Consider the following 26,873-nt stretch of genomic DNA (forward strand, 5'->3'; position numbering starts at 1 on the left):
GGGGGGAGGTGCAAGTAGCGTCCCCTGTTCTTCACGCCCCTCATTTGGGCTGGTTACAAAAGCACAGTTTGTCAACCCAAAGGAGGTATTACTCCCATTTTTACAGCTAGAGAACTGAGGCACAGAGAGACTGTGATTTGCTCAAGGTCACATAGGGATTCTGGCAGAGTCTGGAATTGAACCCTGAGCTCCCAAGTCCCAGGCCACTGCCTTAAATACAAGATCTGCCTTTGTCAAAATAGGACATAAATTGGTCATGAGTGGTGCATAAGCCTTGCATGGATTTCACCCACGTAGCATACCTAGGCTATCCAGAACCACAGGATGAAATTTTATCAGGGTCAATTCAGCCCTTCCTCCTTCCCAGGAAGTTTGTGTGTATCTGTATTTTAGGTGGAACCTAAAACACCAAAGTCTGGTCAGCTCTGCATGAACATTAAAGATTCCATGGCAATTTTTGTAAAAGCAGAGCTTTGCCCTCTCGTCCTGGCCAAAATGTCTCCTCCCCAAAAGGTTAGATAGTGTATTGTTTGTAATGGCTTCTCTAGCTAAAAAGCTGCTGCAGTTAATGGTGGTGGATATAGACATGTGTTGGGTTGTGGGATGAAAAACAATATAGAAATGCTGCTGGCTTTAAAATATTCTTTTCTTGCAATCCTACTGACATCTGCAGCTAAACTAAACTTATTTTGTTTCTTAATGGAGCAGACTTTCTAAATGCCCTTTTCTCAAGAAAAGTGAGTGCACTTTTGTGGAATTGATGTATTGCTGTTTAGACATAGCTAACACTTTAAGTAATCCATACTGGTTTAAATTAACATAAGCTCTTTTAATAAAACTACTTGCACCCTTGGGATTTTTAGAAAGTATAAACATCTAGGACTAATCACCCAACTGACCGATGTTGCTTGCTTAAGCAAAACTCATATAAAAGTGCATTCATTTGGCACTGAAAAAACACCTGACACTAAAAGACATTGGTTAGGGTATCAAAGAGCTGGTTAAGGCATGCTTGATTTGTCTGGAAAACATAAGTTAAAAGCAATTGTGCAGCACGTGGGCCAAATCCTGAAAAATGCAGAGAAGCAATGGGCAGGTCTGCTTTAAAAAATGATGGCACATTATGGCCAAGATGATGATGATGTGGTTATTATAGTACAGACTAGAGGCCAGAGTCAAGGTGTAGTCCCCATGGTGCTTGGCGCTGTACATACACAAAGCCAGACACAGTCCCCACCCCTAGTCTAAACAGACAGAGTGGGAGGCAAAACAGGGGCATAGAGAGGTGAAATGACTTGCCCAAGGTCACTCAGACAAGTGGCAGAGCTGGGATTAGAACCCAGGGACAAAATCATGGCCTCATGGAAGTCAATGGGAGTTTTGCCATTCGCTTCAGTGGACCAGGATTTCACCTCAGGTCTCCTGACTCCATCCCCAGGGCCCTCTCTATTATACCACACTGCATCCATGCCAGTGACCATTTCCAGGTGTCAGCCCTTCTCAGGATTTGTCCCTGTATGTACTAGAAGTTCTCCTGAACATCTAATTCCTAATGTTGTGCCTGGAGCCTTTCTTTATCATTTATAACCGGACAAACCAGAACACTGGATCCAAATGCCAGAGTGTCTCAGATGCTGTGGTGAGGAGGGTTCTGTAAGAACTGGAATAAAATCGAATATAATGGTGGAAATTCAGTTTCAAATTGAAATCCACAGTTGAACTTTCTGACTTGTGTAAATCTCTATAACACATCAAACAATACATGATGTGAACTTACCAGGGCTCTCTCTATTTGTATGGGAAATGAAAACATAAGAATGGCCCTACTGGGTCAGACCAAAGGTCCATCTAGCCCAGTATCCTGTCTTCAGACAGTGGCCAGTGCCAGGTGCCCCAGAGGGAATGAACAGAACAGGTAATCTTCAAGTGATCCATCCCCTGTTGCTCATTCCCAGCTTCTGGCAAACAGAGGCTAGGGACACCATTCCTGCCTATCCTGGATAATAGCCATTGATGGACCTGTCCTCCATGAATTTATCTAGTTCTTTTTTGAACCCTTGTTTGAAATGCAGCTTTATGTTTTCTTTGTTGCTAAGGTGTGACCCAAGAACTTCTGGATGCCCTCTGGAGGGCACAGGGGAACACAAGGGTACAGGGACCAAAAGACTGTCATGTAAGGTCTCTACTGAAAGTAAATGTCACACTGGTCACCATAGAGACTAACATATTTATTTGAGCATAAGTTTTCATGAGCTACAGCTCACTTCATCCCATAACCACTGGAAAACATGTGGATGGATGTTGTGAACGGAGATGTTCATAAGGTCTGTGACTAGGGACTGGTCAACAGAAAGGCGAAAAACAGGTTTTCTTTCATGTAAGAAGTTTTTAAACTATCTGTCCGTATACATGTAAATGAAGTATTGCATCCATTTACAGACTTAGCCCGATGCTAATGAAGGATTTGGAAATCTTAACGGAGGAAATTTACAGGAAGAAGTAATACAGCACAGGAGAGCCCTGTTTTACAAGTAAGGACAATGCACTTTTAGGAGTATAACCATTTAATCTGTGAGGACAAGCCACCAGCAGGCTTGATCTTATGAGGAGGGGTCTCGGCCAATCTGGTTGAAAATGCTGGGGAAAGTACTTGGAGTAAGCCGTCTTGTAAGAGAGAGGGGAATGCCTTGTTGGTTAAGTTTAGACTCTAGAACGTATATTACGATTTTGTTTAATGTATAACCCTTTGTTCCCAGTAGTCTCACTCTACTGGACACAAATCAGATGTCAAGAATTATAACATTCATAAACCAGTCGGAGAACACTTCAATCTCTCTGGTCACGCAATCACAGACATGAAGGTCGCTATCTTACAACAAAAAAAACTTCAAATCCAGACTCCGGCAAGAAACTGCTGAATTGGAATTCATTTGCAAATTGGATACTATTAATTTAGGCTTAAATAGAGACTGGGAGTGGCTAAGTCATTATGCAAGGTAGCCTATTTCCCCTTGTTTTTTCCTACCCCCCCTCCCCCCCAGACGTTCTGGTTAAACTTGGATTTATGCTGGAAATGGCCCACCTTGATTGTCATGCACATTGTGGGGAGAGTGGTCAGTTTGGATGAGCTATTACCAGCAGGAGAGCGAGTTTGTGTGTGTATGGGGGTGGGAGGGTGAGAAAACCTGGATTTGTGCTGAAAATGGCCCACCCTGATTATCATGCACATTGTAGGGAGAGTGGTCACTTTGGATAAGCTATTACCAGCAGGAGAGTGAGTTTGTGTGTGTGTGTGGGGTTTTTTTTGTTTGTTTGTTTGTTTTTTGTTTTTTTGTTTGTTTGTTTTTTTTGGAAAAAGGAAAAAGGGGGTGGGTGAGAAAACCTGTATTTGTGCTGGAAATGGCCCACCTTGATTTTCATGCACGTTGTAAGGAGAGTGGTCACTTTGGATAGGCTATTACCAGCAGGAGAGTGAGTTTGTGTTTGTGGTTTTTTGGAGGGGGGTGAGGGGGTGAGAGAACCTGAATTTGTGCAGGAAATGGCCCACCTTGATTATCATACACATTGTGAAGAGAGTGGTCACTTTGGATGGGCTATTACCAGCAGGAGAGTGAGTTTGTGTGTGTGTGTGGGGGGGGGGGGGGCGGAGGGTGAGAAAACCTGGATTTGTGCTGGAAATGGCCCAACTTGATGATCACTTTAGATAAGCTATTACCAGCAGGAGAGTAGGGTGGGAGGAGGTATTGTTTCATGGTCTCTGTGCATATAATGTCTTCTGCAGTTTCCACAGTATGCATCCGATGAAGTGAGCTGTAGCTCACGAAAGCTCATGCTCAAATAAATTGGTTAGTCTCTAAGGTGCCACAAGTCCTCCTGTCCTTTTTGCGAATACAGACTAACACGGCTGTTACTCTGAAACTCTACCACTTGAATCTCTGCCCTTTAATAAACTTAGGCTTGGTTTACACTATCAACTTATGTCACTAGAACTGTCGCTCAGGGGTATGGAAAAGTCTCCCATTGGTGTAAGTAATGTCTTCACTGAGCACTACAGTGGCGCAGCTGTGCCACTGCAGCACTTGTAAGTGTAGACAAGCCCTTACTCTTGCTTTCACACACTCTCTCTCTCTCTCTCTCTCTCTGTCTATATAAAGTGCTGTGTGTTCAGAAGGGTGTGGATCCTGAGTTGAACCATGTAAGCTGATGTGTGCTGTTCCTTTGAGAGTAGTGGCTCTGAGACTCCTGGGGCTTTTCAGGGGAACAGGGGTTGAGCACTCCAGAGGCACTCTCTGAGGTCTCAGGGGTCAGTGCGTGCCTATCGCTAACCGGTGCAGAGAGAGCGTGAAGCCTGCAAGGCAGTGCTTGTGTTGCCTGAGGCTGGTGGTTTCAGGGAGCTGATCCACAGCAGGTACAGACAAGGCTTTCTCACGCTAAGGGGCAGGTGGTGGAGAGATGCCTTACAACATATCAAACAACGCATGATCTAGACTGATCACACACTCTGTATTTGAATGGGGAATGTAGCTATATGTTGATGGAGCATGATTTTCTGTTTTCTTTCATGCTAAGGAAACTAGGAGCTTATTACATCTGACAGAATTCTGTACCCATTTGGAAAGACTTGTAAGTGAATGTTGAGTTGATGGCCCAGGAAATGAAGGAATGTAGATGTATCTGCCCAGTCATGCAGACTGAAATGCCTATTTAAGTCACGTATGTTCTTGGGATATTGAAGAATTCCGTTAGAGCAGATCTTGCTTTTGTTGCTTAAAGAACTAGCTTTCTCCTGACTGGCTGGTTTTGGTGGCTTTTTTTTTTTAAAGGTTCTCTTTCCATCACTCAAATGAAAGTCCAGAAAGATGTTTTAAATTGTTTTATGCTATCACAGAATCATGACTGTCTTGACCTAACCTTTCTCAGTGTAAATCAAACAGTCCTATGGTAAGATTTATCGCGGCCAGTGAATTATCAATGTAATTACATAAGAGGATGCCAGCAGAGTGTGCCTGCGTTCTAAGAATGTGTGCAGCATATATGTAGCTGGCTCTCTGCAGTACGCTGAAATCAAAGATTTATTGCATTTAACAAAGACTCATTACAATGCAATTTTAACTTGCTGTTATTAAAGGGTCTTACATCATAAGCAATTACTGTAAAAAGCTTTGGACTTAGCTTTATTCATAATTTTTATAGCATGATTTATTAGAACCCCATTACGTCCCATAAATCTTATCTGAAGAAAATGAAAATCAGTTAGAGCCTGATCCCTTTTACCTTTACTCATGTTTGGTAGTACTTTATTCAGTGTCCAGTCCCCCAGAAATCAATGGGACTTCTCATGGAGTAAGGTACTACTCAGTGTGAGTAATGGTGGCAGATTGGGCCCTTAATGAGCATAGAAGAGGAATATCAAAATTGCACTAAAACTGTCAGCATTCAGATTTCACTGTGGGTTTATTTTATTTCATGCAATTCACTGATTCCCTCCAACTTTTTCATTCACATGCTGTACATAGGAGATACATGTTTCATATATTTATATAATGCAGTGTTCAGAAGAGAAAGCCAAGTCAGTCTTCTAATACTGTTGTTTCTCCCTTCACTCTAGATGCAGGATATAGAAACTGAGAAGCTAATTGCAATACAGTTGCAGAGACTCAAAATGGCTGCTCTGTTGTTGTTTTATTCAAGAATGCACTGGAATTGCATAAAATCAAATCTGTACAAAATATGGCCCAATCCTGCATCCCTTATTTGTATGAGTAAGGAATTCGCACTTGACTCAAGGATTGCTGGATTGGCTCCTGGTTAACAATCTTAACAGTCCCCATTTGCCCTTTCTCTTTACTAAATACAGCATTCAGATGTCATTTGATCAGAAATTGTTCAGACATAAAATTAAGTCTTGCAGTCTGAATAAAGACCTGATCTTATAGTCCTATGCAGGGAAAACTCCCATTGCCTTCATGAGTTTTGCCTGCATAAATACTATAGGTCTGAGTACAGTGTGTTTAAAGGTTTGTTAAGAGACTTTTTTTTTAATAATTTGAAAAATTTTGTTCAACTTCATTGTCAATAAATTACCAAGAGAGAGATTTATTTGTATATTATGCTGTAGTGCTTCAGAATCAATATATATAATGTATCTATTCAAGAAACATATTGTAAATGATCGGTTGTTCTGTTCAACACTCTCAGACAAATTAGCCTTTCTTTTTGAAGTTAATGGGAGTTTTGGCATTGATTACAGTAAGAGTAGGATCGGGCCCTTTGTAGCTGATTTCATATAATTCTCAGTTTACATTAAAAAATGAGGCAATACATATACACTTTGTTGTTATTTGTTACTTAAATAGCACCATAAGTGTACACAGCTCAGTATCTAATATGTGTTTTGCAATGAAGGCAAAACAATATTCTAGAATATTAGACTGTAGATGGAAAAATAATTTTACTATGTATGGACTAATTTGTAACCATCAGTTTTATGTATCCTACTTTAAAGTGAACATAAACTATAAATATGTTATAAATCAAAATTAACTAATCTCATCTCTCTTGCCTTCCCTTCCACACACAATGTGACACCATAAAACGTCAGTATTTTATTTCAGAGTAACAGCCGTGTTAGTCTGTATTCGCAAAAAGAAAAGGAGTACTTGTGGCACCTTAGAGACTAACCAATTTATTTGAGCATAAGCTTTCATGAGCTACAGCTCACGGGCTGTAGCTCACGAAAGCTTATGTTCAAATAAATTGGTTAGTCTCTAAGGTGCCACAAGTACTCCTTTTCTTTTTGCAGTATTTTATTGCCTTTTTTCCAACCAACACCAAAATAGCAAAGGTCAGAGTACAGGCAAAGAATATTTTTAGGGCCATGGGGCATAAGAGGAAAGACTGAAAAAACTAGATGCCAAATCTGACCCAATTGAAGTCAGTAGCAGCCCTCCCATTGACTGCAGTGGGACTGGGATTAAGTTTTAGGAGCATTGCAGAATGGTCTGATCTTGGAGTCCTTTCACATGCTGAAATGCCGTCCACTTTAATGGGAGTTGTGTTTGTGCAAAGTGTGTAGGGTCACAACCTCTAGGCTAAATCCAGTAAACCCCTTCATAACATGAACAGTCCCTAATCACATGAATAGCCCCATAGGATGAAACAGAAGCATAACAATAAATAATAAATTATAAATACTCAGAGTGTAGCAGAAGCAGGAGGGGGGTTAAAAATGGAACAGGTGGAAGTTTTAAAGTAACAGTAATAAGACCGGAACTAGGCCAAGGGAAGAAAATGTCCTTGAATCAGAATTGTCAGGTTGTGCACTAGCTACCTGAGGTAGACATGCAATTGTACCATTGTTATCCTCATCTGTCCTTCCACTTGAGACATCTTGACTGAAATCAGATTGTAAGCTTTTTGGAGCAGGAACCATGTCTTCCTATGTGTAAATACAGTGCCCAGGAGAATGAGGCCCTGATTCTGATTCGGTGCTACCATAATATAAATGATTTACAAAAATAATAATTGAAGTCAGTGGAACAGCTCACATGAGTATATGTGTAAGTGTGGTGGCTTCCATCTTGACCAATGTACCAGGTTCTTCCAGGACTGAAGGTAGGAGCTGCTACAGCTTGAGCTAACGCTCTCTAGCTGGGGCTACAAAAGACTCCTGCTCTGTGGATTGGGCATGGACTGGGACACATAACACACACCACCAGTGGGTTACATAAGCATTTTCAGGAATGGATCGCTTGATGGGAGAGAAAAAGGGTGAAAGGAGATATTAGAGGGGTATGAAATAATTAATTGTAAAAGGGTGATTAGCGAAAACCTTTTGCGCACCACGATTTTGTCTATGCCGTAATCCAAGAACAAGGGAACCTCTTGTAACGTTAAAAGGCAATACTTTTTACAAAGCTACAATGCAGTGTACTCTGTAATAAGCCTGTACCATTTTCTACAAAAGTACAGGGCAGTGAAAGGTTCAGGAAGTTTAATTACAGGATTAGACATGTCCTTCCAGGGGAAAACCCACAGGGAGGGACAAGGCAGGAAAATAATTTTGTGAGGGTTCCCTTCATGCAGTTTCCTTTAAATTCTTCCAGGAGGTGTCGGGGGCTTGGGTTTGCCATGCTCTGAAGGAGCCTCCATCCACAGCAGCTCTTGGTAACCTCTTTTTAAAGGGTGGCCTTAGCATGAAATGTGCTCTACAGGAAAATTAATATAACTAGAGGCAGAAGCTGGAACTCTGTGAAACCCCTGTAGGTTGGTCTGAAGGATAATGCGTGTCTCCCCACCACACTTTGCCCTTGCTTTCCTGGCTTGCCCCTCCCCATGCCCAGATGGATTTCTTCCAGGGAGGGGACAGTTCCCTGGAGGTGGCTAATTCTTCCCTGCTTCTAATTAGGAGAAAATCCACATAGAGAGTCCCTTGCAAGTGTGGATTCAAGGGGCAAACTTTTTAAAATAAAATTATACCAACTACGTTATAAAGTTACAGGGACTGTCTGTCCTTCCTTCTAGGATTGCCAACTGTGACTGAGAAGAAATCTCCCTTCTTCCCTCCAGTAGAGCATTGCAAGAACTTGGAAAGGTGGTTTATTATGAGGGCTGTCATCTAACTGTCTTATGTCTGGCTGGAAGCAGGATGTTGAGCTAGATGGACCAGTGTCTGTTCTAACTTGGCCATTCCTAATTACAAGAAGAGAATGTAAAATGGTTGCAACACACACACCCAATATCAGTAGCCACAGGATGATAATTCATTATGAAAACTTCATTAAACAAAAAGAAAAGGTCCAAGAGAATATCCTGAGTTTCCTTTGGGGGATTAGAATAGATTCCTCTGGGTCTTCAGATATTTGTGGAAACCAGAGCTAACAAGGGCTCCTAGCACACCCAGATCCCATGGAGGAAGTATGGCTCCTTCTGGATCCATGGTGTCATGTGCTTCCCATCATCTGCTGCACCATCAACACTCCTGCAGGGGAGGGTTCTCTTGGTGCAGGAGGAACTAACTTAAGTTTGAGAAGGTTGACAATCCTCTTGGGTTTGCGAAGGGAAAGTGAGGGCAACTCCATGAATGGTCTCACTCCCCCTTCCCACTTTGATCTACTCCTTCCTAACACAAGAAACCCATTCCTCAAGGATCACCCATGGAGGTAAGCAGGGGCTTCCATGGGGTCAAGAAGAAATGTGGGGAGCATGATGCAGGACCCTCTCTCATCCTTACCGTAAGTTTCCCATACGCCTCTCCTCCAGCTCACAACAGCTGATTTCCTCGCTCACAGGGAATATTGTATGAGCCTAGGATTTAGAAGCCAAGCTGCTGAATGCTGCTTTCCACAGAACTCCATCATAGCTGCACCAGCTTTTAATTTAAACCCTTTATTTAAAAGCAACAATAATGTTTCTTTGGAAGCACTATAAGAGCCCTCAGCATTGTTAATAAAGAGTTTAAAACATTTTAAAGCTAGCGTGAGCACACGCACACAAACTCTACTGAAAGCTCCAGATACCCTGACGTTGGCTAAGTTAACAACTGTCAGTTTAAAAAACCCAGCTTATTAGGGAAGTAGGAACCTGAATGCTGCAGTGCTTGTGTAGGCAAAACTCCCAGTGAAGTCAAAGGGGAATTTGCCTGAATAAGGGCTTCATGTTCAGACACCATACAAGGAAACAGCAACTAAAAGGAAAGAGGCAGGGTGCTAGGAAATTGTGTTTAACAATTCATATATCAAGTTGTCTTACAGATAATTATGAGAGGTCCATGCTAGTTGTTACAGTCTTGCCATCAGAATGCCCAGTAGATCTGAATAGCTTCTGTTTCACATAGTGCCCAGTCCTCAGCTGATGTAAACTCATGTAGTTCCATTGACTTCAGTGCAGCTGTGCTGATTTACACCCGCTAGGAATCAGCCCCTCTAAAGTTGCTATGTAGATTTTGTTGTTGTTGTTGTTTATGCTTACTAGTTTTAGGGCTAATTTACAAGGGATTTGGGTGTATAAAGATGCGGATAGACCCCCTACTGGAATTTACAAAGGTGCCTAAGTGAGTTAGGTGCCTAACTTCCATTAGATTTCATCTAACCTGCTTAAGAGCTTTTCTAAATCCCACTAGGTGTCTCTGCCTTTTAAGTACCTAAATACCTTTGTAAATCTGGCCTGTAGATTCTATTTTTCCAGTGATGATCATTACCCTATTTTCCCTCAATCCTATAGTGAGCTACTTCCCTCCACCCCCTTAGGCTTAAAAAGAAATGCCAGTTTTCAATCCATAGGGTAATCTATTACTGACTAGGCACTTATGTTTTAGCAACACAGACATTTTTGGGGTGTGGAGGGAGGGAATGAAGACGTGCATAGAAGCCAGCTTTGCCAGATGTAACATCATTTCCCTCCTTTCTCCAAATACACATCCAATCTGAGAACAGAAACAATAACATGTGACTTAGGTGATCAGTCACACATTTCAAATATTGAATCCAAATACTGAATATTCAAACTCATGCTTATTCTAACAAGTCCTAAACTGTCCCTCTACTGAAATATGGCCCTGATTATGCAAGAGAAGAAATAATAAAAAAATTTGCAAAAATGACTAGATTTGTGTGTTTTGATTTTTTTTTCACGGATAATTCCTGGAGGAAATAGTCAAAGCTGATAGATAATAATTGTATCAGATCTTGTCCAGAGAACTGTTGTTCTATTTATATATGTCACTATATGTGATCTATAGGGGTTTTTAATATATACTGAACATTTCAGTTTGTAAACTGTATTCTTTTTACTTGAGGGTATTACAAGGTACAGCTATAACAAGGATTTTAATGAAAATTCATAAGTTTATACTACCATGTTAAACATGTAATTTTGGTGAAGTATGAAAACAAAGCATTTATAAATCTAATGATCATCTTCACCAACAGTAACAAATATTATAAGCTCTAATTGGCTTATTTAAATGATTTAGTTTCTTAACAATTAATTTAAGCATTGGTGTATGACTAAAATATAGGGAGTAACTGGAAAAAATAGGACAGTTGGTTAAGATTCAGATGGAACTATATTCATGTGTTTGTTGCCTGATTATATTACTGTACTTAGCGTACTGTCCCTATATTAAAGAGGCTATTGATTATTTCACTGCTAATTAGCTGTAGTGAGTTTGAGGTATTTTGCAAGGTCTGTCATTAAATTATCACAGTATAGATCAACCTCTCTTTAGCTCCTTTACACGCACAACCATTGCATTTTGCTTTTATTAGCAAATGTTAAGTGTCTTTTAATGTCTTCTTAATGGACAGGGTGTGTGTGTTGGTGATGGTAGCCTTCATGTAAGTTGTTAAAATGCTTATGTTGTATGTGATTGGAGATAATTAAATGGTTCTGCTATTTAAAAGATTAAGTGTACAATGTACACCTTAACTTTGTGTAATGACTAGAATTCATAATGCTCCAGTCTTATCCACGGCAATACCTTAAGGAAAGGACAGCTTTAAAGCCAAGTAGAGGTTGAAACAAATGAGGTGTGCACACAGAGAAATGGGTATATAATTAGGAACAAATTGTATAATATCTGCAGAATAACATGAATTCCCTTATAAAAGAACTATCACCATGAGCCAATGTAAAGAGAAAGTCCTATCCCACTGGAATTCAAGGTTGTGCAAAGTCTTTTAATATTGATCATAAACTTCAGCCTCCAATCTAAATCACACCAGTATTTACATGACAAAACATGAGATGATTTTACAAACTCTTCTTGATTTTGCACGGGAAACATTGGTAGTTTGGCCTTAAGGCCATGCCACAAAATACGGGGCAGGTGCTCCATTTCTTACTGGGATGCACTTTAGCAGCAGATGCCTGACCACCAAAGAAAGCTGTTTCTAAAATCAATGTGTGTTAACACTTTGGTTCATTACAGGCAGCTGACGAAGCCTTTTGACAGATACCCTCTAGCCTTCCCTCCCCATTTCCACGGTCCCTTGGCAGATATCAGGAATTTGAAAGCTGCAGCTCAACAGAACTGTCTTTTTATGTTGTGGTAAATATTTCATTGATCCCCGTACTATTTAAAGAAGCTCCTTTTAAATTTTAACTTCTTTCTTTAGCAGGAAATCTCAGAAGAGTATGTGAACAAAAATCATAAAGAATATGCATAGAAACTACCTCAGGCACTGCTCTAATCTGCCCCATTCATTTAGTGTGCAGACGTGGCATCTCAGTGTTAGAGATCTTTGCTGAGACTTCACCATCTGTTCACATATTGATCTACTCTATCCTTCCATCCCTTTTCATCCACTTATTCCTGCTACAGCCATTTATTTTTTCCTCTAGTTTTATCTCATTTCTTAAATCCACACCCGAAACACTGATTATCCTCCCACACCAGTAAACCAGCCATGCCCATTTAGGGCTGGCAAAAGTTCTCTTAACTGTGCGTTTGTAAGATAGGGACCACATCAAGTTGAGCCATCTTCCCATGCACCTATCCCTCATCCATTTCTCTCGCTTAGCCAGAAAGATACCTGAGGGGTTGATCCTGATGCTACTGAAGTCAATGAGTGGTTTACCACTGACTTCAATAGGGAGAGAATCAGGCCCTAGATTAGCATATACATGAGTGATTATCCTTATACATCACTGCTCCTGAGGCACCTTTTTGGAGGAGTCAGTTGACTGATTCCGAACACACTCACATCTAGCTATGGTGTGGATCACACCAGCATTCATTTGCATTAAAACTGCATGCAGGAGGGAGGAGGAACTGTCCTTCGGTATCCAGGTAAGAAACCCATCAAACACATCTCTTCTCCATGCACCTTGTTCTAATGAACACCTCTCCCTCTCCACATGGAAAGGAAACAGCGGTTAGGTGGATAAGGGAGACTGAAGGACGTTTATCAAAGAGGCATGATGGGAAATATTTAACACTGCATGTATAAGGAAATGGTACATGAGAGCTGCCTTACAAACAGGAAACTCCCCAAACCTTTCTCCTACATTCGCTGTCTGCTTTAATGACTGCTTTTCATGGAGGGGAAACCGTGTCTAGGTTATCAAGGAGGATTGAAGGGGGAGCCTCTTTTGATTGGTAGGATATAATTGTGACCATTTGCATGCACGGTGGTGGGGAGGGAACTCATCCTCAATCCTTTGTGTACTACCCGCTCTAATGAATCTCTCTCCTGTCTCCGTGAAAGTGAGAAAGGGCATGGGTCCATGCAGTGCTCTAGAGTGTAGGTCTCCATGTGCCCACGCATGTATGAATGCTCTACACGGCATGGGCCCATGCACAGGTGCCTGCTCTGGAGTGCGCATCTCCAGGCACCCGTGCATGTGTCTTCTCTAAGCCACCTGTGCCCAGGCGTGTGTGCCTGCTCTAGAGTGAATGCAGTGCAACAGTGCAGAGGGTAATGAAGCTAGCAAGGACTGAGGCGGGGGACTGTCCTAGGCAAGATGTAAGCATGGTGATTAGGGTGCCAATTATATAGCTTTCCCTTGCATAGCTGGAGAAATAGCGCCCAGATACAGGGCTGCCACCTTCTCCAGAAGTTGCCAGACCTGTCGTCTGAGGCCTATGCGTGTGTGCCTGCTCTAGACCGCATGTGGCCGGGCACGTGTGTCTGCTCTAGACTGCAGCTGTCCCTGCTCTAGAGGCCAGGTCTGGATGTGACCAGGCACGTGTGTGTTCTCCAGACTGAGGGTAGATCAGCAGTGCTGAGGATAACGAAGCTAGCAAGGAGGACTGAAGTGAGGGGACTGTCCTGGCTGGGAAAGATGTAAGCATGGTGATTAGGGTGCCGATTGTATAGCTTACCCTTGCATATCTGGAGGAATAGGGGTCCTCAAAAAGTGCCCAGATTCGGGGCTGCCACCTTCTCCAAAAGCCCCCGGACCTGCCATCTGGTGAGTCGCTGAGTGCCAGGCGTTTAGTCATCTCCAGCTCTTCCTCGCCATCCCCGGAGTCTCCAGTGCCATCCGCATCTCCGTCGTCAGCACTGCTGTCCAGCGGTGCCCCACCAAAACTGTCAAGCGCTTCCTCGGCGTCCCGGTGCTGGCGGTAGGTCATCCAGCAGCAGGGCTCCACATCGGTCTCGTCAATGCCCCAGAAGGCCAGCTCCTCCTCGTACAGAGGCCCACACACATCCGCTGGGCAGTGCAGCTTGCCTGTGCGGTAGTAGTTCAGGATGTGGGCAAAGACGCCCGGGTGGCGGTCGAAGAAGAACTCATCTGTGCGTGGGTCATAGTCAAAGTGGCTGTGGGCATCGGGCTCAGCGATCCAGGCCAGCCGAGTGCCAGGCAGGGTGCGCAGGGTGCTGCGGTAAGTCTGGTGCCTAGTCCCTCCCACGTTGATCACGATGCGATCGCTCTCGTCGCCCTGGCCCATCTCGTCTCTTATTAGGCATGTCGCAGACTCATGCAAGGAAGCACGGCACACAGCAAGCGCATAAGGGGGCGGCTTCTTGACAGCAATCGACACCTAAACTGGTGATTTATCCAGCTGGTCAGGAATCACCTAGGCAAAGGGCACCCAACTGGTGTCAGTCCCTCGTGCCTGTTCTTCCAAATGCTGCAGCCCCAAGGGCACCACTGAAAGTTAATGCTGGCAGTCCTAAGGCTCCTTTTATTTGCAGTTAAAAGCTCTTGTACTGTTTTATTTTAAGCCAGGGTTTGGAGGGGAGAGGACACCCACTCCCGAAGAACAGCAGTCGCAGAGGTCTGCCAGGTACCTAGGTATGGGGCAGGGGGAGGTTCTTTCCTTAGTTAGATGTGGCCAGAAAAGAATCCAGTGGTGCACATCTGTTCAAGGAACCTCTTAGTTGGGAAGGAGGCGGCGGCTGATGATGGTGGCAGCTGGGTGCAGAAACAAACTGAGGGTGGGTGCGGGGGGAGAGGGTATAAGGGGATCGCAGACAGACAGACACACAATGGGGGATGCAGGGGGCGGATACTAGCGCCCAGCCGCAGCCACAGACCAGATCTATTGATGAAGGGTTGGGTGGTTGTTTTTTTTTAAAAAACCGCTCTCTCTCTCGCTCGTGCTGTACTTTAAGTCCTTGGGAGACCGACAGAAGCAGAGGTAGCTGCCTTTGGGGAGCTCCACACGCAGCGATCCTGATTTAAAAAACCCCCTCCCCTCCCCCCACCCCAATTCTTTGGGGGCGAAGGTAAAGCCACCGAAATGTAGAAGCAGCAGAAGGGGAACAACAACAACAAAAAATCTCCAGGTTCAGATCTTGAATCGAGACAAAAGCGACGGCTGCGGCGGGGGATTTCCCCCTCTCGGCTCGCTCCTTGTGGATTCACCTCACATTCTGCAGCAGTCCGACTGGCAGTGCCAGGCGCCTGGTACCTGCGAGCCGGCTTTGCCCGTCCTTGCCCCGCTGCTGAAGGAGGGATCACAAAGCGGTGCTCCCCGGGGGCTGCCCGGGCTTGGTGCTGAATGGACAGCGCTGCGCGCCCAGCTCCCGCTCCCCGCCTGAGCTTGGGGGGCGGGGGTGGCTCCTATGCAGAGGGTGGGGGGGCTGCAAAGGTGCGGGGGGGCATAGCAGTGGTGGTGGTGGAGACCCTCTATTCCTCCATCCCCCGCGGCTCAGGCAGCAGCAGGAGATCCAGCCGGGCTCCCTCACGCGGCTGCCGCGGGCGGCTTGTGCTGGCGATGCGGAGAGCAGCCCCCAGCCCCGCGCCCGCCCGCCGGCCCCTGAGCTCGCAGGTGGTGCTGGAGGCGGGGTGCCAGCAGGGAACGAGCGGCTCAGGCCAGCCAGCCCGGTCTCTGGACACTTCAAGACGGCGCAGGCGCACTGATCTCTGAATAGAGCAATTCTCCCTGGGTCCTAATGCAGAAGGGGAAACTCTCTCTCGCGCACACACACACACACACACACACACACACGATCACCTGAAATGCAAACCCGTTGAAATGGCAATCTCCTCCTCCTCCTCACTGGGTTGGCTTCCCGGTGTGTGTGCGCGGGTCGGGGTGCGTGTGCGTGCTCTGGACAGAAAAGCAGCTGTGCAAGACCCGCTGCTGCACAGCCCCTGTGTCTGTACTCCCCCGTGCTCCGCGGCTCTCCGCAAAGGTCCAATACGATCCTGCAGGGGAAACAGCTCACGTTATTCAGCTGTTTCTAGTTCTCTCCCCCGACCCCCCCCCCCCCTTCCCTGTCTCTGGGAACCTGAAATTAACAACTTCAGTGGCTGCTGCAGTGGCGGACTGTCTGACATGTTTATTCCCCAAGAACCTGGTCCCAGGAAAATCATGTGGGAGGGTTTATGGCTTATTTGTTTGCTTCTGGTTTTGCCCGAGGACACTGAAGTGGAAATCTCCATCTGCTTGGTGAAATAGACAGGGAAAAGGTCACATTGCGCCTCCTTCAATGTCATGAATGGGCTGAATCAGCTGGGGGTCTGTGTGTGTGTGATGTAGAGTCAGAAAATTGCCTCCCTATAGATTTTGCCGGTGGTCGCAAAATCTGAAAGGAGCTACGAATCATTTTGTGCTCCCCTCGAAAGCGTTTCCTTTTAATTCTGTACGCACAGGTACGGCACTTTGTGATGGATGAGAGGGAATCCCGTCATAAATTGCTTCCCCTCACCTTTTCTCGTGCCTTGATGCGGGAGTAGCACATTCTGACAAATGAAGGTGACCGTGGCAGAAAAAGGCTTCCTCTTGCCTTTCCTCCTTCCCTGACACAAGGGCAGCATCTTCTGAGGGCAGAAAGACACCCTCTGCAGAAATGGCTTCTCTCACCTGTCCTGTGCTATTGTCCAGTGAGGAGCAATTATTGGGAAGTGTCCCTCATTGATCAGGGCATTAGAGAATGGTTCTGAAGGAAAAAATATTTCATCCTCTAGTTAGTTTTAAATAGGATAAGAGTGTCAATTTTTAAAAAATACTATCCTGTTTGGAAAAGGTGTTGAATGAAAAGCAATATGGTACCCAGACGCCTGTTTGTTTCTTTCTCTCTCTTGTGCTGTCCCACTTCAGACTCTAAATTGCTCTGAAAAAAAGTTTCAGTCGGTTAAAATGGCCAAGTGACAGCCGTGTACATCATTTAGAAAAGTGAAGCATTGAATAGCCAGGAAATGAAGCTAAGGAACTCATCAATCTTACGCTGCCCACGTAATAAACATAAATACATTGAGCCTTCCCCCCACTATTGTGCACCTTTGTGCAGTCATTTACAAATGCAAGTGAAGTGGGTGTAAAATACCAACATTCCAATTTGATTGTTGATTAGGCTCAACTATTATATAAACTAGTAATTGCTCAGCATCATATGGCCAGGGGCAGATAACCCCCCCCCCCTCCCGCAGAATGTACTGAGGTCTTCTCATCACTATATTAACAGGCCTGGCTTTTGCCAGGATTCTTTATTCAAGGAGATATAGAGCTGGTCTACACTACAAAGTTAGGACATCTTAACTACATCTCTCAGGGGCGTGAAAAATTTCATGCCCTGAGCAATGTAATTAAGCCAACTTAAGCCCTGGTATAGACACTGCTAGATCCATGGTGTAGTAAGGATTTGCCCTACAGCACTTCAGTGGCAGAGCTGCAGCTGTGCTGATGTAGCATTTCTGAGTAATTATGTTGTTTTGTATGCCTCCCCTCCCCGCCCCACGGGACAATCTATTGGATGATTGTACTTAGTGTTAAATAGTTTGCGTGTATGGATCCTTTAGCCTTGTCTATTTGGAAAGATGTATGTTGACGATATATAGATAATAGCTGTGATTTTCAAAGCAGACTAATTCAATGGGGTATGGGCACCTGCTCCTTTGAAAATCCCAGTCAACATACCAAAGAGATTTTCTCTAAATGACTCCAGTAGGGCCCATTCATATGTGGAGAGGGACAGAAATGTAGGTAAGTTACCAATTTTTAACAAAGTTAATTGGGATGACCCGGGTTATTTTAGGCTGTAAACCTGACATTGATCCCAGGCAAGATAATGGAACAGCTGATTTGGGACTCAGCTAATAAGGAATTAAAGGAGGGTAATGTAATTAATGCAAATCAACACGGGTTTATGGAAAACAGATCCTGTCAAATTAATGATATCTCTTTTTGATGAGTTTACAAGTTTGGTTGATAAAGGTAATAATGTTAACACAATATACTTTGACTTCTGCAAGGCATTTCATGTGATACCACATGACATTTTAATTAAAACTAGACTGATATAGGTCTCAAATTGTAATTGTAAATGGGGAATTGTCATTGAGCATGTGTGTTTCCAGCGGGGGCCGACAGGCATCAGTTCTTGGCTATATGCCATTTAACATTTTTATCAATGACCTGGAATAAAACATAACATCATCACTGATAAAGTTTGTTTGCAGATGACCCGAATATTGGGAATGGTAAATAATGAAGAGGACAGGTCACTGATTCAGAGCAATCCAGATCTCTTGGTAAACTGGGTGCAAGCAAACAATATGCATTTTAATATGGCTAAAGGTAAATGTATTAATCTAGGAACAAAGAATATAGACCATACTCACAGGTTGGGATGCTCTATCCTCAGAAGCAGTGACTCTGAAAAAGATTTGGGGGTCATGGTGGATAATCAACTGAACATGAGCCCCCAATGCAAAGCTGGCCAAAGGGGATGCAATCCTGGGATGCATAAACAGAGGAATCTCAAGTAGGAATAGAGAGATTATTTTACTTCTGTGTTTGGCACTGGTACAACTGCTGCTGGAATACTGTGTCCAGTTCTGTTACCCACAATTCAAGAAGGATGTTGATAAATTGCAGATGGTTCAGAGAAGAGCCATGAGAATGGTTAAAGGATTAGAAAACACGCCTTATAGTGACTGAGCTGTTTGAGTCTATCTATTTAGCTTATCAAAGAGAAGGTTAAGGGGTGACTTGATTAATCTATAAATACCTACATGGGGAACAAATATTTAATAATGGCTCTTCAATCTAGCAGAGAAAGGCATAACATGATCTAATGGCTGGAAGTTGAAGCTGGACAAATTCAGACTGGAATATGAGTGACAGTAGTTAACCATTGGAACAATTTCCCAAGGGGCATGGTGGATTCTCCATCACTGACAATTTTTAAATCAAGATTGGATGTTTTTTCCTAAAATATATACTCTAGGAATTATTTTGGGGAAGTTCTGTGGCCTCTGTAATACAGAAGGTCAGACTGGGTGATCACAATGGGCCCTTCTGGCCTTGGAATTTATGAACCTGTTCATTGACCAGAAGAATAGACCTCAAATTACCCTCAGTAATATGCTTCAGAACATGGCTGTTAAATGCTTAAGGCTTCATACACAAACCAGTTCAAGGCTACTTCATGACATTCAGGGCTCATTACAGCTCCAAGCATGCTGAACTCAAGTCATCTTTCCACTTATTGTGACTGGTGCCTATTTTAAACTTTCTGTTTAATGGGATTTTTCAGAGTAAAATTGGAGACTGTCTATCTCAGACTTCATTTAGTAGACACTTTTCATAGCTGAGTTTGCCTGAATGGATATTTTGTATCTCTGAGACAACCACAGATAGTATTTAAAAAAAATAAAAATAAAAACAAAGCTTCATATTGGATTGACCGACAAATAGTTGGGACTGTACTCAGAACTCATGGACTAACCAATCCTCTGCCTGCAGAGGAGATTGCCTAGCATAATTTAATGTACTTGAAGTTATATATTATTTTAAGTGGTTTGTGAATATGTATGGTGCTGGAAACCCATAATACTTTCATTTGAAATACCTTGCCCAGTAGGTGTAATTTTATTGTGATAACATCTCCTGGGTCAAACCCTCAGCTGCTATAATTCAGATTACTTCAGTGGAGTTATGTTGGTTCCACTAGCTGAAGATCTAGCCTGCTGTCTGCAGAGCAGTTAACGGAGATGATGCCAGGTGGAAATGGTTGTCTCCTTTGAGGCTTTCTAATAACCCATTCACAACAAGCTGCTGTGAACATGTAGAATGAAACACAGAGGAGAAATAATTAGAAACATGGGATTTGCCATAACTGGATCAGACCACTGGTCTGATTCAGTGTTGGTCTTGAGGCCAAGAACTTTATCAAGGTTCAAAAAGAGTTTGGACATCTATATGGATAACAAGAATTTCCAAATTTCTACAACCTAGAAGTGACATTATACCTCATGCTTCAGGATTAAGATAGTCTCTAACTATTAGAGATCAGATGAGACCTTATGTGGGGAGGCAGGTTAACTTACAGATGTCCACTGCAGGGTTCTTACACCTTCCTCTGAAGCATCTGGTGCTGATCACTGTCAGAGACAGGATACTGGAATGGATGGACCTTGAGTCTGATCCAGTATGGCAATTCCTATGCTCCTATGTCCATCTAGTCAAGTGTCCAGCCACCGACAGCGGCCAGACCTAACTGCTTCAGAGGAAGAAACTCTACGGGAAGCAGTTATGGGATAACTTGAGAATAAATAGAGATTGCGTAGCTCCTTGGGCAGGAGCCATGTTTTCTTTTCTTGCTTGTACAGTGGCAAGCACACTGTCAGTGCTTAAAAATGAACAAATAATAATCACTTCTAGTTATTGCAAACAAGGGATAAAGTGCTTCACTGTAACTCTGAGATTTACTTTGATGAACCAATCATCATATTACCACATGTTGATGTTGGGTGTGGAGGTGTCATAGTAAAATACAGCTAGTAAGATGTGGGAGAAAACTGTTGACAATTTAATTATTTATGAATTGCAATTGCATAGTCAATGCAGAATTTAATGGACCAGATCCTCAGCTGGTATAGATCTGTCTAGCTCCATTGACTTACCCACAAAGTTATTAGAAATTATCTGATAGAATTTACATTTACCTGACATACATATTGAACCAGATCCTCAGATGGTGTAAATTGGCAGAGTTCCATTTCAATAAAGCTACTAGAGTGTTTTGAAACTCTAAGCTTTCAAGTTATAAAAGCATGCTAGATTCAGAATAAATTGCTGAGTGCTGAAAAATAGCCACCTTATCACCTTATTAAAAATACAAAGACCAAGAGGTAAATCAGGAAATCATTTCTTAAGGACCAATTCTTAGGTTCTTATGTTTCCTTCCCACATAAAAACACATGGAATGGTAGAAAATAATGAAAAACTCTGCACTGATTTTGGCACACTGTGGTTGGGCCACATTTATTCCATTAGTAATAATAACATAATAATCCAAGGGATAAGTGGGGATGGATTGCACACAGGGCCTGAAAAAGTTATGGAGGCTGGGGAATCTGTGAGGAAAACCTGCTCCAAAAATGAGGCTCTCTGGCCAGATGGTCCTTTCAGGCCCACCCTCAGTAATGCCAGCACTCCTGGTCTTGCCGCTGTTGACTCAGTTAGGGCATATGCTCTGGGATTCCTCTGATGGAGCTCACATTGTGCCGAGGAAAAATTATTGCTGCAGCATTAACTAATACCCTGCTTTGTAAGTCATGGCAGAAAGGGAATATATTACTCAGTGTCATAAATAGAAAGGGAAGGGTAAACCCCTTTAAAATCCCTCCTGGCCAGAGGAAATCTCCTCTCACCTGTAAAGGGTTAAGAAGCTAAAGGTAACCTCGCTGGCACCTGACCAAAATGACCAATGAGGAGACCAGATACTTTCAAAAGCTGGTAGGAGGGAGAGAAACAAAGGGTTTGTGTGTCTATCTACATTTTGTCTTTGCCGGGGATAGACCAGGAATGAAGCCTTAGAACTTTTAGTAAGTAATCTAGCTAGGTATGTGTTAGATTATGATTTCTTTAAATGGCTGAGAAAAGAATTGTGCTGAATAGAATAACTATTTCTGTCTGTGTATCTTTTTTGTAACTTAAGGTTTTTGCCTAGAGGGGTTCTCTATGTTTTGAATCTAATTACCCTGTAAGGTATTTACCATCCTGATTTTATAGGGGGGATTTCTTATTTCTAATTCTATTTTTATTAAAAGTCTTCTTGTAAGAAAACTGAATGCTTTTTCATTGTTCTCAGATCCAGGGGTTTGGGTCTGTGGTCACCTATGCAAATTGGTGAGGCTTTTTATCCAACATTTCCCAGGAAAGGGAGGGTGCAAGTGTTGGGAGGATTGTTCATTGTTCTTAAGATCCAAGGGTCTGGGTCTGTAGTCACCTAGGCAAATTGGTGAGGCTTTTTACCAAACCTTGTTCAGGAAGTAGGGTGCAAGGTTTTTGGGAAGTATTTTGGGGGGAAAGACGTGTCCAAACAGCTCTTCCCCAGTAACCAGTATTTGTTTGGTGGTGGTAGCGGCCAATCCAAGGACAAAAGGGTGGAATATTTTGTACCTTGGGGAAGTTTTGACCTAAGCTGGTAAAGATAAGCTTAGGAGGTTTTTCATGCAGGTCCCCCCATCTGTACCCTAGAGTTCAGAGTGGGGGAGGAACCTTGACACTCAGAATGGCTGTTTGACTTCTGACCCCTGCCTTGCCATGTCACTTTATTCCACATAACCCATAGATTTCATGGTGATTTGGTAGAGGACAGAGTTCACTATGGAAGGAGAAGAGGGACATTTTGTGTCCCCTGTCATGCCACCCTCCATTCTCTCCTTGGCATCGTGCAGGAATGGGAAGAAGCGGAGCCCCGGGACTTCAGAAATTATCTGAAAGGCTATGTTGAGACACACATAATGTGGTTCAAATTGCCTTTGTGGACTCTGGCAGGGGAAGTCATGCTTAGGTGGCCTGCAAGAGTTCTTTGAAGATACTGCTGCTATAATAAATAAGGGACTCTCCGTGGATATGATACATTTAGATTTTCAAAATGCCTTTGCCGAGATTCCACATTAGAGATTAATGGGTGAGATAAAGAGTTGTGGCATGTGAAGCAAAATAGCTGCTAGATATTAAACTCTCTCAGGAGTAATGTACAAGTGAAGTTATAAGTGGAAAGTGTTCAATATAGTCTATTTGTGTACATTATTTTGACGCAGGTGTTGGGAAGAGATCCTCAAATTTGAAGATTAATATTTCTTCCCCCTCTAACTTTGATGTAAAGAGGTAAGATCACATAAAGAAGAATGTAGGCCATCCTTACACAATGTGGTACTCTAGCCTGGAAACTAGAGACTCTAAAAAAGAATTTGGGGGTCATGTTGGATAATCAGCTGAGCATCAGCTCTCAGGGAGATACTGTGGCCAAAAGGGCTCATGAAATCCTGGGATGCATAACCAGGGGAATCTGGAGTAGGAGTAGAGAGGTTATTTTACTGCTGTATTTGGCACTGATGTGACTGCTGCTGGTATACTGAGTCCAGTTCTGGTGCCCATAATTCAAGTCGCATGTTGATTAAAATGGACAGGGTTCAGAGATGAGCCACAAGAACGATTAAAGGATTAGAAAACATGCTTTATTGGGATAGATTAAAAGAACTCATTCTATTTAGCTTAACAAAGAGAAAGTTAAGGTGTGATTTGATTAGTTTATTTATAAGTATCTATATGGGGGAACAAATATATGGGGAACAAAGGCTCTTCAATCTAGCAGAGAAAGGTAGAACATGATCCAATGGCTAGAAATTAAAGCTAGACAAATTCAGACTGGAAATTAGGCATAATTTTGTACAGTGAGGCTAATTAGCCACCAGAACAATTCACCAAGGGTTGTGGTGGATTCTTCATCACTAGCAATTTTAAAAATCAAGATTGGATGTTTTTCTAAAAGATCTGCTCTAGGAATTATTTTGGAGACGTTCTATTGCCTCGGTTATAGAGGAGTTTAGATGAGATTATCCCAGTGGTCCCTTCTTCTGACCTTGGAATCAATGAATTCCTAGGACACTGGTCTGGGGGAACTGAATGACTCATGCTCCCTCCCGTGTGATAGCATACAGAGACTTTTGTTTGTACTGTAGGTCATAGCTTGGGATTCAGTCCAGCTGGATAGTGACTGGCAGTGTTGTAGTCTGATGAGCATTTGGTGATATGTAAAATGAACTTCTGGTGTCAGTCCAGTTGCTAGTGGATGGATATCTACATCACTAAAAGTTAACTTTAAACATGTGACAAAGTCCCATAGACATCAATGGGACTACTCATGGCTTAAAGTTAAGCACAGGAGTAGGTGCCTTGCTGGATCAGGGCCTATTGCTGCCATTAGAATTGATGTCCTCTCTGCGAGTCTCAATGGAGAGACAAGAGATCAAAAGGGCATGAAGAATGAGCTACCTTCTCAGCCCTGTATGTGGTTCCTCCAGGAGAGCACTGGGGCATAAAAGGGAAGTTTGAGCTGCCTGCTTTTGCTGAACCCCTGAAGAAGACTTAATTCTTCTGGTCTGCAAGCCAGCATCTTTCATGAATTGTAAAATCATTTTTTAAAAAATAAAAGGATTGAGTTTGTGTTAGTGGCTGAGCCTCAAGCTGACAAACATAAAAATTATATGTGATTGAGCAAAGGAATCGTAGGGAATATGACCTAATGGAACAATTATGGAGCATGCTGATCAGAAAAATGATTTGAGGTGATTGTGTAACAATCACTGACACTGTAAGCCAAAATAACAAAAATGTACCAGATTGCATTAGTAGAGGAATAGACTATGAATCCGAGAGGTGATGCTATTACTGTGAACAGCATTTGTTAGAGCTCCATCTAGAATAGGGTCTATCTATCATAGGATATTATTCCCCTGGGGAGTTGAAACATAGGGCAACAAAGATGATACCAGGTCTCAAGATACAAAGGTGAACAAAGTGCTTACTCTTCCTGCTTCATCAGAACTCTGGAGACATGGAGGTGACTAATAGGACAAAATAGGAAAGGCATTGACAACGTATTCTATTGTGTAGAGGGTTTTTAAAATTATGACAGAATCCAGGTATTAAAACTGAACTTGTCCAGTCATTAATGAGGCTGTGCTTCAGCACGGCATTTAAGCACATGCTTAACATTAAGCACACAAATAGGCCCACTGAAGTCAAGGGGACTGCTCAGGTGCTTAAAGTTAAGCACATGAGTAAATGTTCTGTTGAATGGGGGGCCTAATTACATAGGGGGACACAGATGGATCTTAGATTTATGAACAGCTCTAAACTCTACCAACTACTTAGCCCACTTCCCTCCCAAGAAACTGGGGACATGGAGGGGTCTGTGCTGCAGGGGGCAGGGAGCTGGGGGCATGAATGGGTCTTTGCTTGGTGGGGAAAAAGAGCTGGGGGCATGCAGGGGTCTGTGTTGGGGGGGGCGGGGAGCTGGGGACATGGAAGGGTCTGTGCTGGGGGCAGGGAGCTGGGGACATGCAGGGGTCTGTGCTGTGGGGGACATTTTGAGCATTGAAATGGTTGGATACAACAAAAATGTCTCCTGAAATGAGAGAATCAACTCTCTGAAACTAAATCTATTTCCAAGGTTAATGTATTTATTTATTTTGAGAGTTCCTGATGACATTACCTAGTGTTGTGTTACAATCTCTCCTGCAAAGAGATCATGAACTAGATCTGGCTTGACAAAAAAAGAAATAAGGATGGAATTCCACCACTCACTGAGGATTATCACTTCCAAAACTGCTTTTGCTCTATCTTGCCACCAGAGTGAAAAGGACCAGAGGCCTCAACAGAAAAACTGGATCAGAACCAGCTTCAAGACTTTACACTAAGACCTCCCTGTCTAGCCAATTTCAGGTTGCAGAGGAAAACAACTAATAAAGGTACCCTATGGAAATAAAGAGGATTGTTCTCAAAAGAAACAATTGTTAAAAGGACATAAATCTCCTCTGACTTATCTCAATGCACATCAAGAATAATGCATCTGAAGTCCAAGACCTTGCCTCGGCATTTTACTGCCTTCTCCTTTGTCTAAAAGCTCCACAAGTATTAGAAGACACAAAAGAGGGATTTCACTATTTCCAAACCACAAATACTGGAAGCAGCAAATGTAGCAAAGTCATTCACCTGCACACCTTTAACGTCCATACACAATTATATCCCAAGTGATTGTACCCCTGAAAGGCTCCATAAAATGGGGAGAGTTAGTCAAGACACGTGCTGGAGGCTTGCTGTGTGGGATGGCAGATCCTTAAGGGGCGTTGTTCTGCGGACAGAACACAGTCCTCTGAAACGTTCAATGTGGAAGGCAAACTAGACAGTGCTGCAATTCTATTAGGGTTCAGAAGAGTGGGCAACAGGCCACTCTGCAGCACAGGAGTTATTGAACGCTTTTTACCAGGTGGCCAAGTTACCAGTTTTTGTCCAAAACAAAACAAAATATTGATTTAAAAACTCTTTGACCAGCTCTATCAAACGGATTACAGCAGCTGATAACAGCCCACCTTAATTGATTAGTCTCGTTACAGTGGGTATGGCAACACCCATTGTTTCATGTTCTCTGTGTATATAAATCTCCCCACTGTATTTTCCACTGCATGCATCCGATGAAGTGAGCTGTAGCCTACGAAAGCTTATGCCCAAATAAATTTGTTAGTCTCTAAGGTGCCACAAGTCCTCCTGTTTTTTTTTTCATGGGAGAAGAGTTATTGAGCAGGCAGGGACTTTATCTGCAATAAAAGTAAGAGTGCAATAGAAGAACAAACAGTGTTTTGGAGTTAGCTGCCCATGGGTGAGAGAACAAGCTATAGATACAAGCTATAGAGTTGCTCTCACTCTGTTATAATCTCAAAACAAAAGAGAGCCAGGGTTAGAACACTAGTCTCGCAAATGTGTTTATGCTGTAATTCAATCTGTGCCCTACTTTACTGTTTGTCAATTACATCACGCTGAGAATTGCTGTTAATGCTGATTCTTGTAACCATTCCGTTTAAGATCTTGTGATGGAAGGCTGTGATACACTTTAGCATGTACTGTACTCAGTATATTCCTAAAACTATAATTTAAAAACAAACAAAGCCATTCTTTTATATAG

The 26,873-nt window shown here is 43.0% G+C and overlaps 2 protein-coding genes across 9 annotated transcripts in view; one reads left to right on the plus strand and one right to left on the minus strand.

Moving 5' to 3' along the window:
• Positions 1 to 15,512, minus strand: part of KCNC1 (potassium voltage-gated channel subfamily C member 1) — a 156,536-nt gene extending 141,024 nt beyond the window's left edge. For all 6 annotated transcript variants that reach the window (XR_012639850.1, XM_074954900.1, XM_074954899.1 and 3 more), the window contains exon 1: positions 13,826 to 15,512. Coding sequence is in view for 5 of the 6 variants with exons in the window: in XM_074954900.1 (XP_074811001.1) it covers positions 13,826 to 14,395 (570 nt within the window). In the remaining variant the exon portion in view is untranslated. The remainder of the gene's footprint in view (positions 1 to 13,825) is intronic.
• SERGEF (secretion regulating guanine nucleotide exchange factor) overlaps positions 1 to 26,873 on the plus strand; it is a 464,594-nt gene that overhangs the window by 412,416 nt on the left and 25,305 nt on the right. Inside the window, exon 11 of one of the 3 annotated variants that reach the window (XM_074954904.1) lies at positions 8,524 to 8,791. The exons of 1 other annotated variant lie outside the window; for it this stretch is intronic. In XM_074954904.1, the coding sequence (XP_074811005.1) occupies positions 8,524 to 8,621 (98 nt within the window). In that variant the 3' untranslated portion in view covers positions 8,622 to 8,791. Of the gene's footprint in view, positions 1 to 8,523; positions 8,792 to 25,545; positions 25,566 to 26,873 lie in introns of those variants that run through there. One more of the 3 variants, XM_074954906.1, reaches the window with a different exon arrangement.

The sequence above is a fragment of the Natator depressus genome, chromosome 6, assembly GCF_965152275.1.
Source record: "Natator depressus isolate rNatDep1 chromosome 6, rNatDep2.hap1, whole genome shotgun sequence".
Taxonomy (NCBI): Eukaryota; Metazoa; Chordata; order Testudines; family Cheloniidae; genus Natator; species Natator depressus.